At 38.2% G+C, this 16075-nt stretch overlaps 5 protein-coding genes across 8 annotated transcripts in view; 1 reads left to right on the top strand and 4 right to left on the bottom strand.

Moving 5' to 3' along the window:
* Nucleotides 1-23: 23 nt before the first annotated feature.
* Nucleotides 24-1581, bottom strand: LOC132203859 (protein MANBAL). Its single transcript, XM_059632007.1, has 3 exons — nt 1289-1581; nt 1082-1223; nt 24-757 (listed from the first exon to the last, which is right to left on the bottom strand). The coding sequence occupies exons 1-3, from the start codon at nt 1297-1299 to the stop codon at nt 653-655; spliced, it is 258 nt and encodes an 85-aa protein (XP_059487990.1). The 5' UTR covers nt 1300-1581; the 3' UTR covers nt 24-652.
* A 1574-nt stretch (nt 1582-3155) lies between these two features.
* Nucleotides 3156-9042, top strand: LOC132204045 (inactive histone-lysine N-methyltransferase 2E). The gene is made up of 15 exons (XM_059632274.1): nt 3156-3287; nt 4225-4517; nt 4599-4671; nt 4725-4889; nt 4954-5126; nt 5188-5235; nt 5292-5495; nt 5552-5756; nt 5806-6461; nt 6518-7027; nt 7150-7324; nt 7386-8081; nt 8139-8262; nt 8323-8445; nt 8508-9042. The coding sequence occupies exons 1-15, from the start codon at nt 3285-3287 to the stop codon at nt 8777-8779; spliced, it is 3720 nt and encodes a 1239-aa protein (XP_059488257.1). The 5' UTR covers nt 3156-3284; the 3' UTR covers nt 8780-9042.
* Nucleotides 9007-10930, bottom strand: LOC132204049 (large ribosomal subunit protein mL39). Its single transcript, XM_059632282.1, has 9 exons — nt 10769-10930; nt 10559-10676; nt 10133-10321; nt 9829-10068; nt 9701-9762; nt 9484-9643; nt 9260-9432; nt 9158-9205; nt 9007-9102 (listed from the first exon to the last, which is right to left on the bottom strand). The coding sequence occupies exons 2-9, from the start codon at nt 10650-10652 to the stop codon at nt 9070-9072; spliced, it is 999 nt and encodes a 332-aa protein (XP_059488265.1). The 5' UTR covers nt 10653-10676; nt 10769-10930; the 3' UTR covers nt 9007-9069.
* Nucleotides 10931-11215: 285 nt separating this feature from the next.
* Nucleotides 11216-13385, bottom strand: LOC132204055 (protein shisa-5-like). The gene is made up of 5 exons (XM_059632293.1): nt 13082-13385; nt 12724-12904; nt 12435-12562; nt 12143-12370; nt 11216-12041 (listed from the first exon to the last, which is right to left on the bottom strand). Exons 1-5 carry the CDS (start codon nt 13143-13145, stop codon nt 11956-11958), a joined length of 687 nt encoding a protein of 228 aa, XP_059488276.1. The 5' UTR covers nt 13146-13385; the 3' UTR covers nt 11216-11955.
* A 479-nt stretch (nt 13386-13864) lies between these two features.
* Nucleotides 13865-16075, bottom strand: part of LOC132204051 (protein shisa-4-like) — a 30843-nt gene continuing 28632 nt past the window's right edge. Inside the window, exons 1-7 of one of the 4 annotated variants that reach the window (XM_059632286.1) lie at nt 15907-15991; nt 15790-15853; nt 15323-15408; nt 14996-15129; nt 14650-14798; nt 14359-14589; nt 13865-14278 (exon numbers count right to left, since the gene is read on the bottom strand). In XM_059632286.1, coding sequence (XP_059488269.1) covers nt 14193-14278; nt 14359-14589; nt 14650-14798; nt 14996-15129; nt 15323-15408; nt 15790-15850 — 747 coding nt within the window. In that variant the 5' untranslated portion in view covers nt 15851-15853; nt 15907-15991 and the 3' untranslated portion in view covers nt 13865-14192. Of the gene's footprint in view, nt 14279-14358; nt 14590-14649; nt 14799-14995; nt 15130-15322; nt 15409-15789; nt 16013-16075 lie in introns of those variants that run through there. The other 3 variants (XM_059632288.1, XM_059632289.1, XM_059632287.1) reach the window with 3 other exon arrangements.

Below are 16075 nucleotides of genomic sequence, written 5' to 3'. Positions count from 1 at the left end.
ATTATTTGGAAAAGATTTTTCAATGTTTTTTTTATATATTCCTTTATTCTTTTACCGTGCCTCATTTAGATACAAATTATTCAATAATAAAAAAAATGTGGTTCAGAATAGTAATCATGACTAGTTGGACCTACTAATTCAATAACATAAACAGCTGAATTAAATGCGTTGCATAAAATTATTGTTAGCAAATTTTTATATTACAATCACAGACTGCTCTGTCCATGGAGCAGAGTGTGTCGATTATATCTTGATTACATAATTTAATTAGGATCAAATCTGTCGTTAACCACACCTCCACAGCATTTTTGAAGCAAACTTGGCGGCGTCCCATATTTTGTCCGAAAAAGCACGAAATCTTGAATGTCCGAAATATTTGCTAAGACACCTTGTCGGAAGGGACTTTTACCATTTTGCATCAATAAAGTCAAACTAACCATTTGACCTTACTGATCTACATATTTTAATAGGAATTTATCAATTGAATTTTTTATTATTAAATGGATTCCTTGCCAGGAATATTCAAACATTCAATTTAACGTTGTTGAGAAATGAAATTTAATTTTCGGACAAATTGTATTTCGGCTTTTGGACAAAATATGACAACCCAACTTTGCAAGGAAAGTTAAGCTTCCACAATAAGCTCATTACTTCACCTTCTTTTTTTCTTGTCACCTTTTCTGCGGTGGTGTCCATGAGGTCGTCTCGGAGTATTGTGAGGACTACTATGGTTTGAGTCTTCGTCTGTTCCTTCATCCTAAAACAAAATAATGCACGGTAAAATGAAGTCAATTTTAATATCTTTCTCATTAATTTATAACCATAAAAATATTTGGCTCTGTAGAAAAATAGCAATAAAACTGAGTTGGCAAAATAAATACAAAATGGTGATGTATCCATTGATTTACTGAGTGTGTATTTATTTTACTGCGGACAAAAATTATATTAAAATTTAAGTAAAAAGTAATTAGCTAAACGTAGAATGATCAATATGAGGGAATTGATTACCAACTTAAATTATGTGCAATTGTGCGTTTTGATTCTAAAATGACGAAAAAAATAATATAAAATTTATTTTTACCTTCGGTGAATCCAAATATTTCTCTGGAATAACAATAATAGCTGCTATACAGAATAATTGAAATACTGCGCCTATGTAAAGTCCATATTTAAGCAAAGTCTCCATGAAAGTATCCGGGGCGATTATTCCATTAAAATCTTCTCTGTAAAATTCAAATTGGTGTATTTCAGCGTTAATAGAACTAAACATTGTGTCTTCTTCACTTACGATTCAGCCATTCTTCTTCAGGGTGGGTTCTTTGGAGGAGGGACAAATTATTTATTTGGCCGACGAAGTTTTTATTTCCGACACATCTCAGGGTGTAACTAGTGGAAAGTCAGCGGTACAGCTCATTTGATGTGATTTGATGTATTAAATAATTAAGAACTTAATTCAAAACCAGCAAACTCTAGGTGGATAATAGTCTCATAATCCTTTGCCGTAAATTTTGTGTTTAGTAAACTTTGAAGCACACAAATTTCATGTAGTTTGCGATGTTTTGTATTTTGGCTTTCGAATAACGCGCCTTCGCGGAGAGGACGTTTTAGTTCTCCTGCCGGCCACTCGCCGTTGCATGCAAGATCAAGCGGCTAATGTGGCGCTCTAGTACTACTTCCGATCGGTGGTTCCAGACTCGCGGATCCGTGCCCGCTTTGCCTTGTAGACCCCGTAGCAGAAAAAGCCGCCATATTTCTTTAGTTTGCAAACGATGTTTGTGTCTGTAGGCAATATCAACACTGTCTCTTCCCGAACACCGCCCGTTTTGAGTCCGTTTGCAAGATTGAGGCCGGGCCCTTAGGTTCCCGAAAGCAAGTGGAACTCGTACCTCAACGCTGAAACCACTGTCGGCTCGAAATTTGCAAGAATTAGAGGTTTAATCGACGCCTAAAGCCAGCCTGTCTCGTTGACAACTTGAAAGGTACGCCAATCAACAAAGCCCCCCGATGCCCCCGATGGGCAAAACATTTTGTGTGCCCATTTATGCTCTTTGTCCGTGAGGAAATTTAACTTATTATCAGGGAATTTTGGTTTTAGTCATTAAGTGGCGAAAACGACAACGAGCAATACAATAAGGAGGCGTTCCCGCGATTCGACCGGGGATCGCTTCATCCCACACCGGCCCTTTTACTTTTCTACCACCCTTTAGATGCCCTTGCCGTCTTTTCTAGTTTTAAGTGAAGTTATTTTACCTAAACCAAAAATTTCACATCTGTAGAAACCGTCATTTTTTTTAAATTTTGAATGTAACCAACTCTGAATTAAAAGTTATTAAATATTTATTTACAGAATATTTCTCAAGCTACTCCTTAATTTATTGTTAACTGTATTGTTTGCAATCAATTGCAGATCATCTAGAATTATATTACACAATTTATGTGCATGCAGACTTCAATTCAAAGACGGTTGAGACAGTTAGTACTAAGTGTCTGGCTAAGGCCACTATGTATATAAAGTCAACTAGGTAATTAAAATAGATAACCGAAAACAGAGATAGGAGAACTTATATTAATTTTAATGCACAATATTGTCATTGTTTAATTATAATTAATTTATTGTTTTAATTTAAAAATTTCAAGGATCATTTTATTCGACTTGTGATTCACAACACATTTGGCAGGGAATTTCCAAATAATTTTAGTTTAAGAATTTATCAAATAATTCAGGAAAATATAACTTTGATTCTTATTTTTGTGCGTTGGACAGTTTTTACTGAGACCTTGTTTACATTTTACAATATAACTGCAATTGTGGAATGTTTTGACCAATTTTTGTAATGTCATGCAGTTAAAAACAGGAACAGAAAGAACATATATTAGCCTGGAAAATTTATTTCCATACAGCTCTGGGCTTATTATTTCATGTAGAAAAAAATATGATCTAAACCGTGAATGAAATATTTAAATACTTCTTATTTGATGTCAGAGTGTTCTATTGTACATAATATAGCTTTCAAAAATTAATTTTTAATGCCCACTAAATGTCATTGTGGTGGGCGGTCAATAATATTGTTTCTATTGATTAATTTTGTTTTGTTATTGTTGTGCAGCGCAGAAGATCGATTTTAATGTGAAGTAGCACCCGAGTCCTTTTAAGGACAAATCTTGAGTTGGCCGCTCTGTGGCGACGGGGTCGTACTAAGTGTCCATGATTGGTGCGGTCACCAAACACGAGTCCCGTGTGTCCACAAAAATAGTCGCGACGGCCAGCAACGTTACCGAGAGCAATGGTGAGCTATTGCGCATCACCCCGCATCCCCCCTCCATCAGACACTTCTTGCACTGCTACCGGTTGTTGCCCAAAAGCAGGCCAATTTTGCCGCATACCGGTTCTTGGGCGATATCGACCAGGGTGCGTGTGACGTATTCTGGGGTTGTCATGACGACCCCTGATTCACCTGACCGCGTCGGACCTGTGCTGGAGAAATCAATAGTCGTCTGCTTTGAGGCGGTTGCCTTTTTGGCACTGGAAACCGGTTGATCCAGTTGAAAAAATGCGCACTACTTTCCCAAATAAATCCATTTTTGCGAAAAATGCTGCAAATGACTTCCTTTTGAGAAATATACATTTGTGTCGGGTGTAAATATTTTGATTCAAAAAGAGGGTGTAACGGAGCATCGGAATGCGCGATCGCGACTGGGATCCCAACAGGGCCCCTCTTAATTAATTAAGCACCAACGCCACGGCTGGTCGGGCTAATTTTGTCCCACAACCCAAACTAGCGCGATACAACAATGGATAGTGAGAGTGATGCCTGGTCTTGCGATTTTTGGAGCTCTTTTTTCCAAAATTATAAAGGCGTTTTGCGGCCACGCCCCTTGTTAGGTGAAAGCATAATATATCCTTTTTGGCCTCGAGTTTGGGTGCATTTTGTTTGGCAATAAGGCCTTGACCAAGCTGAGGCGGTGTTGCCGCACCTTCAAACAAATCTTTGGAACTTGCTTAAATTCAGCCAGCGTAAAAACTGCGTTGATGTTCCTCCGACAATCATTAATGGGAATTTTAAAAATAAATCAAATTTATCAATCAATCGTCTTGTCAAAGGAAAATTCAAAATTTAAAAAAAAAGATATTTAAAAAAGTTATGTATTATTTCCTCACCTCAATTAAAATGAACGACTTTGAGAGATTAAATGATTTAAAACATTTTCTCCTTTAACTTGCAGTTGCTTGTTGCTGTCAAAACGTCAGTGCCATCAGTGATCCAGTGCTCGGAGGGTTCGGGGGCGCACCAAGAGCACTCCTCCACACTCAACCTGCCCCCGACACTCAGCAATGCCACCCCCACCGTCCTCAAGAGAGAGCTGCTCTCACCTCAGAGGCCAACACTTAACAACAACGCCCCCGGTCACGAAGAGGCTGACCTGATCCTGCAGTTGGGCACTGTTGTCACTACTACACTCAACCGAGTTGAAAAGCCCTCCAAGGATCCTGTTATCACATTCAAAATGGATCAGCAGTAAGTTTTTCCTCTCATCCAGTGCTGAACGACACTGAATTAAAAATAAACTTAATTTTGATTTTGAACAACCTGTTTCAGATCGTGCAGGACAGAAGCACGCTCTCAAGTCGAGCAACCTAAGTACAAAGCTAACAGCCACCCTTCGTATCATGCAAGTCTTTGGATTATTTTATTCGTGCAGAAAAAATTTACAATTTTTTTTAGTTCGTCCTACAAGACCACAATTATGGGGCGCCGCCCCCACCAACACCACCTCTTTCACCATCTCCAGCGGCTCAACCACAAATCAAGCATAATCATTTGATCCCACCCCCACTCTCTGCTCACGATCTCTCTGGTATTAGGGCCCTTGCAACTGTAGCTGACCAGGTTAGTAGTTTATTACCACTTAGCAATCTCTGTTTTATAGGCAACATAAACATCTAATTTGTAGATGAGGTCAGGGGTTAACTCGCTGTCGAGTATGCTGATGAGTCAAGATGACAACTCTCGAGGGTCGATGATTAGTTCTGGCGACGAAGGAAATGATAGAGGTTTAGAGGGTGAGGAAACTGAGACAGCTGCTGAAGGAGAAGGAGACGAAGACAGTGTGACAAGGTGTATCTGGTACGTAATTTTTAGTCCTGTGCTATGAAATGTGTATTGTTAATTTTGTTTATGTTTACAGTGACTTTGAGCATGATGATGGCTACATGATTTGTTGTGACAAGTGTCTGTAAGTGGTTGCCTACACATACTTGAATGGTGCTTTGAATGATATATTATTTTCAGGGTTTGGCAACATGTGGACTGCATGGGTATTGATAGGAATAATATTCCTGAGGAGTACCTTTGTGAACAGTGCCAGCCACGCAGGGTAGACAGAACTAGAGCTCGAAACTTGCAGCTTCGGAAGCAGATGCACAATGATACCAGCTCCTCGGATGATGAGCATGGTCAAGCTAATAAAGCAGGGCCTCCAAATCAGTTCAAAAAGTATTAAGAATAGTTTAACCATATTATTTGATACATTATAAGAAAATTCATTGCAGATTGGGTAACAACTCTGGAGTAAGAAAGAGGCCAGTCAAGAAAGAAACTAAGAAGGTTGTGAAACGCCAAAAAAGGGACTCTGCTGCTGTAGCCGCAAGGGAGCAGAGAGCAAATGAAAGGCGAAACAACAAGAAAAAAGAGTTGAATAACCTTAACTCTACCCCTATCAAGACTGATTCCAAGAAAATTGCTGGCAGGAGAAGAGTAAGAGTGTCATTAAAAAAAAAACTAATTTTAATAATCTTCTTCTCAGAGCAAGGGAAAACCAGAGTCTGTTGATGAAGACACTCAGGACTGCTGGACGTCTAACGTCCCTTTAGCAAGCCAGCCACAGCAGTTGAGGCAATGGATAGAGCAATACGAGGAGGCAGTTACAAATCATTACTCCCCTGAGTTGCGAGCACGCATTCAGGCTATCAAAGTCAATGGCATCCACTCTGACTTCAAAGTCGGGCCGGTTGTCATTCAGAAGTGTAGAACTGTACTTGGGGATTCTGGATCTAAAGTACTACTGGCTGCAGCAACTTTGCAAGCTAACCAGCCCATTATGGAAGTCCGTGGCAAGTTTATGCTTGCTGCACAACACTCTGTGAAAAAGGCTCAACTAGCGTCCCCTTACCTTCTATTTTATCAACTACCAAAAGAAAACACAGAGATATGCGTAGATGCTAGAACTTATGGAAACGACGCCCGATTTGTGCGTAGATCTTGCTGTCCCAACGCTGAGGTCAAACATTGCATTGAAAAGGGCGCTTTGCATCTGTACCTGGTGGCAGCTAGTGCCATTGAGAAAAATCAGGAAATCACTATCAAGCATGATGAACCTGTGAGGATACCTTGCAAGAACTGTCCGCCGCTGACCCCAAACCTGGATATTAAGAAGAATGGTCACGCAGAAGTGAACGTTGAGTGAGTAGATGAAACTTGTTGGTAAATTTTTTTAGTGTTTCTTAATTTTTTAATAGAAAAGTGGAAAGGAGGAGACGAGCAAGCAGACGAAATACAGAGGAAAGTATTCCTGATCTGTCACCAGCACCGCCTGTATTACAGGTCAACACGCCATCCCCAACATTGTCAGCGCCTGCTATTACTCCAAATACAGCAGCTCTTGCAATAGCTGTACCTTCAGCACCCCCAAATCTTGTTGTCCAGCTTCCTCAAAGCACTCCAAAGAAGCCCCCAAAATCGCCAGTGAAACAGATGCCAACACCAGAAAAGAGCCAGGGGGAAGACAGCAACGATGAGGAGTCTCCTGGCAGTATGAACTCTCCAGACAAAAGGAAAATGACTCGGGAAGAGCGCAAAATGGAGGCCATCATGAAGGCGTTTGAAAGGTTAGAAAAGCAAGAGCAACGGAAACAAGCACAGCAACATCACAGGCGGTCTGAGAGGGATTCTAAGGATTCCGATTCCTCGGGAAGATTTCGAGACGAGGCAGACATGGACTTAGAAATTCAACCTGTCAAAAAGAAAGGGTTAGTACATAAAAATACTCATCAATTTGTTTTCAGTTTTCATTATCATATTTTGATACGCTTATTTTCCCTCAAACGTGCAGTGATGAGTAAACAAGAATTAATTTCTTAATTCTGCTCAGGAGGCGGATACGCGGTCGGAGTAGCAGTGGAGCATCAAGTCAAGTTCTCTCTGCAGATGAGAATTCAAGTGGAAGCCACCTAGTTCTCTCTCCAGGCAGTGCTTCAGCCAGTGCCTCTCCGAGAGTCGTTTCATCACCTCCTCCTTTGGGCTTCAAATTCCCTAAAACTAAAAAGGTGAATTGTCCACCCATTGCTTTCCCACTGCATTTGATTAATCAAAAACTCAATATGGCAGGTGCTGATGAACGAATGGCTAAACAAACCAGAACCGCCGTTGAGTCCGTTGAAGTTGGAAGATGGAGATGGTTGTGTTGGAGGGGCAGCAGCAGCAAAGAAAAGATGGTTGAGGCAAGCTATCAGTGAAGAAAGCGAGCCAATCCCAAGTAGCAGCCCTCGTTCTGTATCTCCGGATTATGTAACCCCATTGAAGAAGAGACGTCTAGCTCGTGAGTCACTAGAGCAACAACAGTCTTACACACCCCCTGCTACAACAGCATCGCCTGAGCCCGAAACAGAAGTCCCAAAACCTGCTCCCAATTTGCCTTTGCGTTGCGTCGAAGAGGCCGTTTTGGCTCTCTCTGGTCACATCGGCATCAAAATTGAGCCAAAGGAGTCTCTGCCCCCTGTATTGTCACCTCCGCCGGCAATCCCAATTTCAGCCTCAACCGTGATGGCCTCTGCTCCAGAGCTGAATGCTGTTGCAGAAATACCTTTGCTCTCATTAGCGCCAAATATTCCATCAACTCCTACAAGCCTCCCTCTTTCTTTGCTTGCCAACCCTGTGCCACCACCGCCACCACCTCTGCCAGAGTCTCCCGTAAAGGCTCCAAGGGAAATAAGTCAAGAACTACAGCTTCCAGCTGCAATTTCTGTACCCCCTCCTCCAGCACCTGTCATTCAAGCACCAGTACCAGCAGCAGTCAAGAGAAAGGTATTTAATTATATCGTTGATTTTTTAACAAGAGTCTAATACAATTTGTCATTTTAGCTCTCAATATCGGAATATAGGCAACGTAACAAACAAAAGGTGGATAAGCCAGAGCTTGCTGCATTTGGACCTAACTCTTCTGCCAGTATAGAGGATCAAGCAGGAGACATGGACAACAAGACAGGTATGTTTGATTACTGAGATAATATGTAAAGTTGAAATTGACAATTTCTTTCTTATGCAGAGGTTCCGAGGTGGAATTCTGAACCTACTAGTTCAGAAAAGCAGCGAGAGAACTTGACGGAACGTTTAAAAAGAGAATTTGGTTTATTTCTAGATGAGCAAGAGAGGGGAGAGAAAGAGAAAGGTAAATTAGTTAACTTTTTTTGTTCCTGTGCTTCTTAATAATCTTGTTTATTTTTTATCCAGTTGAGGAGGTAAATGACCAAGTTTCATTGCTGCCACCTCTTCCACCTTTGGAACCGCCTCAGCCAAAACTTAACGATTCTCTGAACATTCCATTGCCATCATCGCCTCCTCCACTGTTAGATCTTTTGGTCATGGAGTCAGCCCCACCCCTTTTACTTGAAGCGCCCACGCCTAACAACGATGAGGAGGCATCTCTCAATGGACCTTCTCGGCTGCTTATCAAGAGTCAGACGCCAGCAAAAATGAAGGCATCCTCAAAGAAAATAACTTAAGTGGTCACAAACTGATGTGATGACACCACCAAATGGTGTCCAGGTGAACCCATAGTGGGATCCTGTGTGCATAATAATTATACATAAAATATAAAAAAATTCTATATACACTATACAATGGATAAAGTAATTATTATTATTATTGTAAATATTGTGTTTCAAAGTGCCTGCTTTGAGGCTCCTATCCTCGGTGGGTACTTGAGTTTCGTTAATAAAAAATGAGAGGGTCTCATTCTCAATCTTCTATAATACTTTATTAATCTACAAAAATTATTACAAACATTTCCTTCCTACTCGTGTGTGCCAGGAATCCAAGATTTATTCTGAAAATGAAGGTATTAACATCTGTTTTGATACTTTTTAAAATTATTGACCTACCAGCTTAGCAGCTCGGCTTTCCAATATTCCGTATGCAAAATGGTTGAACTATGAGAAACAAAGTTTTAGCATATAAATAAAAAGTATTCGCATTATGATTACAATGAATCCTTTGGGCAAGGCCACCCCTTGGAACCGGTACAGGTTCTTAATTTCAGAATCTAATTTATGGACGGCGGTGACAGTAGCCCTGCCAACAAAGCCCGTGTCTCCAACCATGGGACCCCTGCTTATGTCCACGTGGTTTCCTATCCTATACAGGGTAATCTTGTTATCTACAATATAAAGGAAATGAGCCTCGATAAACGTTTATAAAATATAATAACCATCTGAAAGTTGCGTAGCTATTTGGGGAATTTGCTCGAGCTTGTGAGGATTGTCAAAAAATATTTCCTCTGCGAATTCTGCATCAACAACAAGTCTTTCGAATTTTAGCTCCTCCCTGGCCATGTTAACAAACTGTGCTGAAAGCACCTTCAGTTCATCCTGATGAAATTATTGTCAATAAAAAGTTCACAATATTAATTTCATTCAAGCACTTACATGTGTTGGATGCCATTCAGGCATATCAAGTTGCACGTCATAAATGAAGCTTCCTGTTTTCACTGAAGAAAATAATATAAAATAAATTGCAAAAGAAATACTTCAAATCAAAATTTTATAAACCATACCATTGGGAGAAGGGAAACTGTGAATATTGACTCCGAATCGATCCTTAAATGCATTTTGAGCGACCGCACCAAGGATAACGGAGCAGCTTCTCCAGAATGCTTTGTTGGCATGATAAGGGTCTGCGTCCTTCATTGTCAAAAACTCAAGTTCGCAGTCACCTTCAAACGGACGGTGCATGTCCCACAATTGACCATTCACTCGAGCTAATGCAGAAAGGCCAACAATGGTTTCAGACATATCTGGAAAAAAGCAAATTAACACAAAATTTAGCAACAGGAGAGATAAAAAATAAATAATAAGTACGTTTGGCACAATCATATGGTGTAGACAAGCATTTATTCATCAGAAGAGTAGTTTCTTCAGGCAATCCTTTATATTGGACTTCAATTTTCTCAATTCTTCCAATTTTTGCTTCTTGCCTTTTCTGTTCTGCGTTAAACATACCATTTCTCTTCTTTTCATTAATCTCCTTTTCTGTCAAAGGCTTGGGCTCTAAAAAAATCATTGTACTAATGAAAAATTCTACCATATAGTACACACTATTAGTAATATTATTTTAAAATGTTCAAAAATCTTATTATTTTATGTATTTTTTTTTTTTTTAATTGCACACCCCTTTGAGAAATTCAGCAGTCAGGCCTGGTAAATCTCTAGGGCCGAATTATTTTAACAATAAATTTAATACTATAATTGTAGGATGCGTAATTATGTATTGCCATACGTAAATACCTTCTTCAACTCTTTTTACTCTGGATGCCAGGGATCCTGGTTGGAAGTTAGAGTAGGGCCTTCGCAATTGCGAAAATATCCTCAGGCTCTTCATTTTGTAGGGAATCCTCGAAGAATGCTAAAAAAAAAAAACATCAACAAATTGGAACGTTCATATTCATTTTGGAAGGATCGATTTTCGAAAAGAGCAGCGTTTTTGTACATACTTACCCTTCAAAAGCTTCAAATATTTAGTCCAGAATTCCTTCTGAATATCCAGAATTTTAAATCGTTTTATTATTTTAATTAATTATCTCTGCATAATAAAATGATGTACAATTTTGAAGAATCCTAGCCACTTCTCACGCTTGGCTAGAAAAAGGCCGCATTTATTTTGATGAGAAGTAGAGTGGGCGGGGCCCCAACAGAAAAAGAGTGGGCGTGGGCGAGGCCCCAACAGATTCAACAGAAAACAACAGACACAGAACACAGATATCTAGAATCTCAAAATTTTTTTTAAATTGATTATAAAGGTCTTTGATGAACAATATATTATATTTTCAGGGCGCCTATGTTTAAGAGTATGAAAGACAATGTTTTCTTATCATAGATCTAACAAATAAATTAGTTTTATTTGAAAATTTCTACTCTTCATTTTAAATAATCTTATTACAAACAGCAATTGTTATTTTAAAGGACTGTGGATATTCTTCTCCCAAATTTGTATACATCAGAAACATTATACAAGGTACATTACGATCTAAATGCCTTACACATAATATGTAATGTAAAAATTTCAGCTCTGTGTGAAATGGCCACTTTCTGTGTACAAAATGTTTGTTTACAAAAAACAGTCTTTTTCAATTTTCCATCCACAGACCTTCCGAAAAAATTCTGGTTTGAGGAGCATTATTGGGGAGCAACGCCCCCACTACCTTATCATGTGTATTCTATTAAACAGGCAATAACTTTTACAAGACCAATTGTCACTACGAAGGACTATTTTACTATTTGAACAAAATAGTCATAATTTTCCTTAAAACACGTTAGATGAATTGATTTAATTGATCCATAATTGACAAATAAGAGTAATTGATATATTTTAAAATCGGTATCATTAGGGATTATACCGACACGCTTGAAGAAAATGGAACCTAACTCTTGTAAGAGAGCACTTTTGACATTGAGAGTGCCAATTACTGAATGGAAATTAACACATAGGAGAACCTTTTGCCAAAAGCTACAAATTGATTAAGCTTTATCAGGCAAATCACATTACATACTGCATTAATCGAGATTCATCAAAATCAGGCACATTGAAAATCATTGTTTCCGAATTAGTCTGTGGGCTATCCTCATTATCACACAAGAAGCAAACAACGTTGAAAATCTTTTACATTATATTCGCAGTGCTTCATTTAAAAGTTTGGATTATAAGGAGCTTGACGGTTATAAAAATTGTCTGCTGGCTTGGTCTCTGAGTATGGAGGTGGCATTGGCTGACCTGCGATATTATACTGGTTTAATACTTTTTAATAATACCGATTAATTATTTCTATTCAGTATATAAAATTAATTTAAATAATTTATAAAATCAATGCATACCATGAGGAGGAACAGCCGGGGGATATGGAGCTGCGTGCGGTGGAACAGCTGGAGGGTATGCATCTTGTGGATTCATCATTGGGTAATTCTGCTGAGGCACCATGGCATACTGTTGAGGGTAGCCTTGTGGTGGGTATTGTGGATTGTACTGTTGTTGCTGGTAGACGCTTGACTGTGGGCCGTGCTGGGGCACCGGTGGAGCATCAGTTTGGGCATCTCTCACTACAGCTATTTAGTTTTCAATGAAATTTTAATTAGCAAGTTGCTTATTTTTAATAAAATCCGTCCTCACTGTTGTATACAGCACCACGGTTCCTTCTCTTGTACCAGAAACAGCACGGGCAACACAAGCAGCAAACACAACAGATGACCAGCATAGCAACAAGCATAGACACCAGAAGTGGCAGGATAAATCCAATCCTGAAAAAAAAACAATTTCTTCATATTCATAATCTCAAACTAAAATGGTATACAAACAACAGACAACTTGTAAAATTATGCAACATTAAATTTAATGTATAATTTTTCCAAAATGATTAAATTTATTAATTATAACTGATATAATAATAAATCATTCTAACCCAGACTGCTCGATGAACTCTTCAGCATCGCAGCAGTAGTACAACATTGTGTGTGGTCTGTAGCAACAGTAGCGCTCATCGTCGTCGCTTAAAGGTGGACAAGTGAGGACGTTTGGGTCGATTAAGTTGACGATCTTCCTTTTTGCATTGGCATTGGCCTCACATCGGATCTGTGCCGACACTGAAATTTTCAATAGAAATTAATAATAAAATTAATGGATAAAGAGCACAGTAATTTGATAGCAGAGTGTACTGTTTATTATGTTTTGGTATTGATAATCTCTCTAGCTTAAGAAACAATGGGCTCCATGGCTCGAAAAATATAAAATTTACGTATAATGAGAGTCTATGTAATTACCACCAATTTGGAGTGTCTGCAGCAGGACCACCAAAGCCAGCACCACCCGAAGCAGACGATGCATCCTGCTTGGTCTGTTTTGACTGTTTTACAGACACAATAATAACCTTCCTCCCTGGGATTCTCTAGATTTCCGAGAAACTTGTTTGTCAGTCGATCAGGCGTGGATGAGTCACCCACACCAACATTTAATCCTAGGGTCTGCGACGACTGCGTCTAGTCTTGCTAGCAACCGAAAGTCCACGGTCTCCACCCTTCTCAATACTTCGTCTGCATCCGCTCAGCGCTGGTCTTTTTCTCACGTTTCTTTCCTCAAATTTCCAGGCTTTACATTGGACCGTCTGGAAACTGACGACCAATCCCGTGCTAGCATCGCACCATCCCGGCTAGACACGGGAGAGCGGTAAATTTGAATTATCACAAACATGGGAACAATGAAGAGAACACCCCAAGGTTAAAAATCAGTCACAGACATGTGGATTATTATATTACGGTCGACTGGTTTTAGATTTTTTTTTGTCTCAGAGTAGTTCCAGGCTTGTGGCGTTGCTAGAGCTTCAAAAAATTTATAATAAAGTTGATACATAAACAATTATGCTTCCTCAATTTATGTATTTGTTTATTTCTGATATAAAATGTTTGTTTCATAGTAGGAAAGTTACTTATATTTTAGCAGGAGAATTAATTATGCAGAAAGAGATAACGCTTGATTAGCTGTTCTCCTTCTTTCTTTAAACAGCAACCTTAATTAATTTAATGGGCACATGAAATAAATTAAATTGGTGAAGGTTAATCAATTTAATTCAGTCTTATTATAGTAACACAAAATAATTAAAATAATAATATATTCATGATTCATATTATGAGCAGAGACGTTTATAATAAAATTTAACTATAAATTTTTCTTCTTTTATGCAACTTACATTTTTGTTTACATCAGTCAATTACTAAAATAAATAAATTTTATATACAGTATAATTAATTAAGTAAGATTTATATGCATTAAAATGTAAAAAGTCTCATTATTTTAAAATTGTTCTCTGACAATGAGCTTGTCCCTCCTTATTCCTTCTCTTTAAATAATTTTTTTGCCGTCCTCTACTTATTTTGTTCAAAAGTGTGGATTGTAAGGAGCCTGGCGGGTGTACAATTCAGCTGGCTTGTTGTCGGAGATTTCTGATGTTGGCACTGGGTGACCTGTAATTTTGGCAATGAATTATTGAACAGATGGAAACAGAAAGAATAAACTAGTCAGGCCAATGAAAATCAAAGCTTACCCTGAGAAGCAACTGCAGGTGAATATTCTGCAGCTAGGTGTGGAACAACTGGTGGGTAAGCATTTTGCTGATGCATCAGTGGGTAATTTTGTTGAGGAACCATTGCATATTGTTGAGGAGGATAGCCTTGGGGTGGATATTGAGGGTTGTACTGTAGTTGCTGGTGAACGCTTGACTGTGGGCCTCCCTGATGTACTGACGGAGCTTCAGGTTGGGCGCCTCTTCCTGCAGCTATAGAAAGTTAATTATTAGAAGTTTAATTTTTATTAACAAGATAAAATGTAATATCACCATTCAAAACGACACCACGTTTCTTTCTCTTGTACAAGATACAGCATGGGCAACAAAAGCAGCAGACACAGCAGATGACCACGATGACCACCAACGTAGCAATGAGGAAAATCGCATGAAGGTGCAGGAAGGATCCAGAGTATATAGTCCTAGACAATAAGTTTCATTCTTCAATATAACTTTATTATTTTTTTAATTTAATATTATTTAAACAAAAATGAATAAACTAGCTTTTAACAGTTTGTTTTTCCTATATATAACCAATGGAAAATTCTATGATTATAATTTAAAGAAAAATGAAAAGGTGATGCAATTCAAATAATAAAATATTAATCATTATGCATACTCATGGGATTGTTTGGTAAATTCTTCAGCGTCGCAGCAGTAAGGCACGGATGAGGCTGTGCCATAGCAGCAGTAACGTTCATTGATTTTCCCGTAATAATGAGGACAATCAATGATGTGTGGGTTAATCAATATCTAAAGGACATAATAAGGAATTTAATTTTATGCAGTTACCTTTGAATTAAATTAAAAACACGAATACAAATATTATTATGTACTGGACAAAGGTTTTTTTTAATGTTTGAATTTCTTTTTCTTAGTTTTTCTACTACATAAAAAACTATCTTAATCTACTACCTAAGTTTACTTAAAATATATAGTTACTCACCGAGAGATCGTTTTCGTCACTCAAGTTGTTCCATTCACTGACCCTTTTGGAATTGGGATTGCATTGCAGCAGAGGCAATTCAGCTGCTATAATTAAATTAATACTTATGACATATTTATATATTATGTATTTTGTTTGTCATTTATTTGTTTCTCAACAATTTGTTTGTAAACAATGTGATGTAACAATTTGGACAAATAAACAACAATAATAATAATAATTTTCCTTTGAAAATAACAATAAAAATAATAAAATAAAATACAGAATACAGAATAAATCAGAGTTGGGATATAGCATGCACATGCAAAAATATTATTTCATTGTAATATTTTTATCGGTAAAAAGTAAAAGATATTACATTGATAAAAACTTCGGAAGCAAAAAGAATCAAATTATGAATGTGCATTAAAATATGTACTTGATACGCCTCATACATAACACATAAATTAATTTAATTGTAAGATTACCAGAAATAAGTGTCTGCAGGGCCAGCAGAGCCGGCATCATTCGTCTAACCTGGCGATGCATCCTTTAAAGTTTTAATTCGACATCAACAACCAGCAACTCATAATAGGTTTCCTTATCTGCTCATAATTGTGTCCAAGAAAACAAGGTATACTTTTTATTTTGTCTTTCTGTTTTCCTTCAATAATCTTATTGCCTTGTTTTGATTTTTGGCCCATCCCATCTGGGACCCGGCAGAGGAACGACCAATCACGTACTAGTATTTCCTGATTCCTCACTGGAGGAGCG

Source organism: Neocloeon triangulifer, unplaced genomic scaffold (assembly GCF_031216515.1).
Source record: "Neocloeon triangulifer isolate White Clay Creek 2 clone unplaced genomic scaffold, ASM3121651v1 ptg000020l, whole genome shotgun sequence".
In the NCBI taxonomy this organism is placed as follows: domain Eukaryota; kingdom Metazoa; phylum Arthropoda; class Insecta; order Ephemeroptera; family Baetidae; genus Neocloeon; species Neocloeon triangulifer.
Note: the sequence above shows the minus strand (reverse complement) of the source record. Positions and strands in the feature narration are given on the sequence as shown.

Bases quoted from the DNA above. Each gene is read 5' to 3' on its own strand.
- LOC132203859 (XM_059632007.1), bottom strand. The intron at 758-1,081 runs GTAAAAATAAAT...ATTTTGTTTTAG, and splicing joins AATATTTGGATTCACCGAAG to GATGAAGGAACAGACGAAGA.
- LOC132204045 (XM_059632274.1), top strand. The intron at 4,518-4,598 runs GTAAGTTTTTCC...AACCTGTTTCAG, and splicing joins ACATTCAAAATGGATCAGCA to ATCGTGCAGGACAGAAGCAC. The intron at 6,462-6,517 runs GTGAGTAGATGA...ATTTTTTAATAG, and splicing joins CACGCAGAAGTGAACGTTGA to AAAAGTGGAAAGGAGGAGAC.
- LOC132204049 (XM_059632282.1), bottom strand. From the start codon at position 10,652: ATGAAGAGCCTGAGGATATTTTCGCAATTGCGAAGGCCCTACTCTAAC. The intron at 9,644-9,700 runs GTAAGTGCTTGA...TAATTTCATCAG, and splicing joins CTGAATGGCATCCAACACAT to GATGAACTGAAGGTGCTTTC. The intron at 9,206-9,259 runs GTAATCATAATG...TGTTTCTCATAG, and splicing joins CCTTGCCCAAAGGATTCATT to TTCAACCATTTTGCATACGG.
- LOC132204055 (XM_059632293.1), bottom strand. From the start codon at position 13,145: ATGCATCGTCTGCTTCGGGTGGTGCTGGCTTTGGTGGTCCTGCTGCAG. The intron at 12,371-12,434 runs GTGAGGACGGAT...AAAACTAAATAG, and splicing joins CCGTGGTGCTGTATACAACA to CTGTAGTGAGAGATGCCCAA. The intron at 12,042-12,142 runs GTATGCATTGAT...ATAATATCGCAG, and splicing joins CCCGGCTGTTCCTCCTCATG to GTCAGCCAATGCCACCTCCA.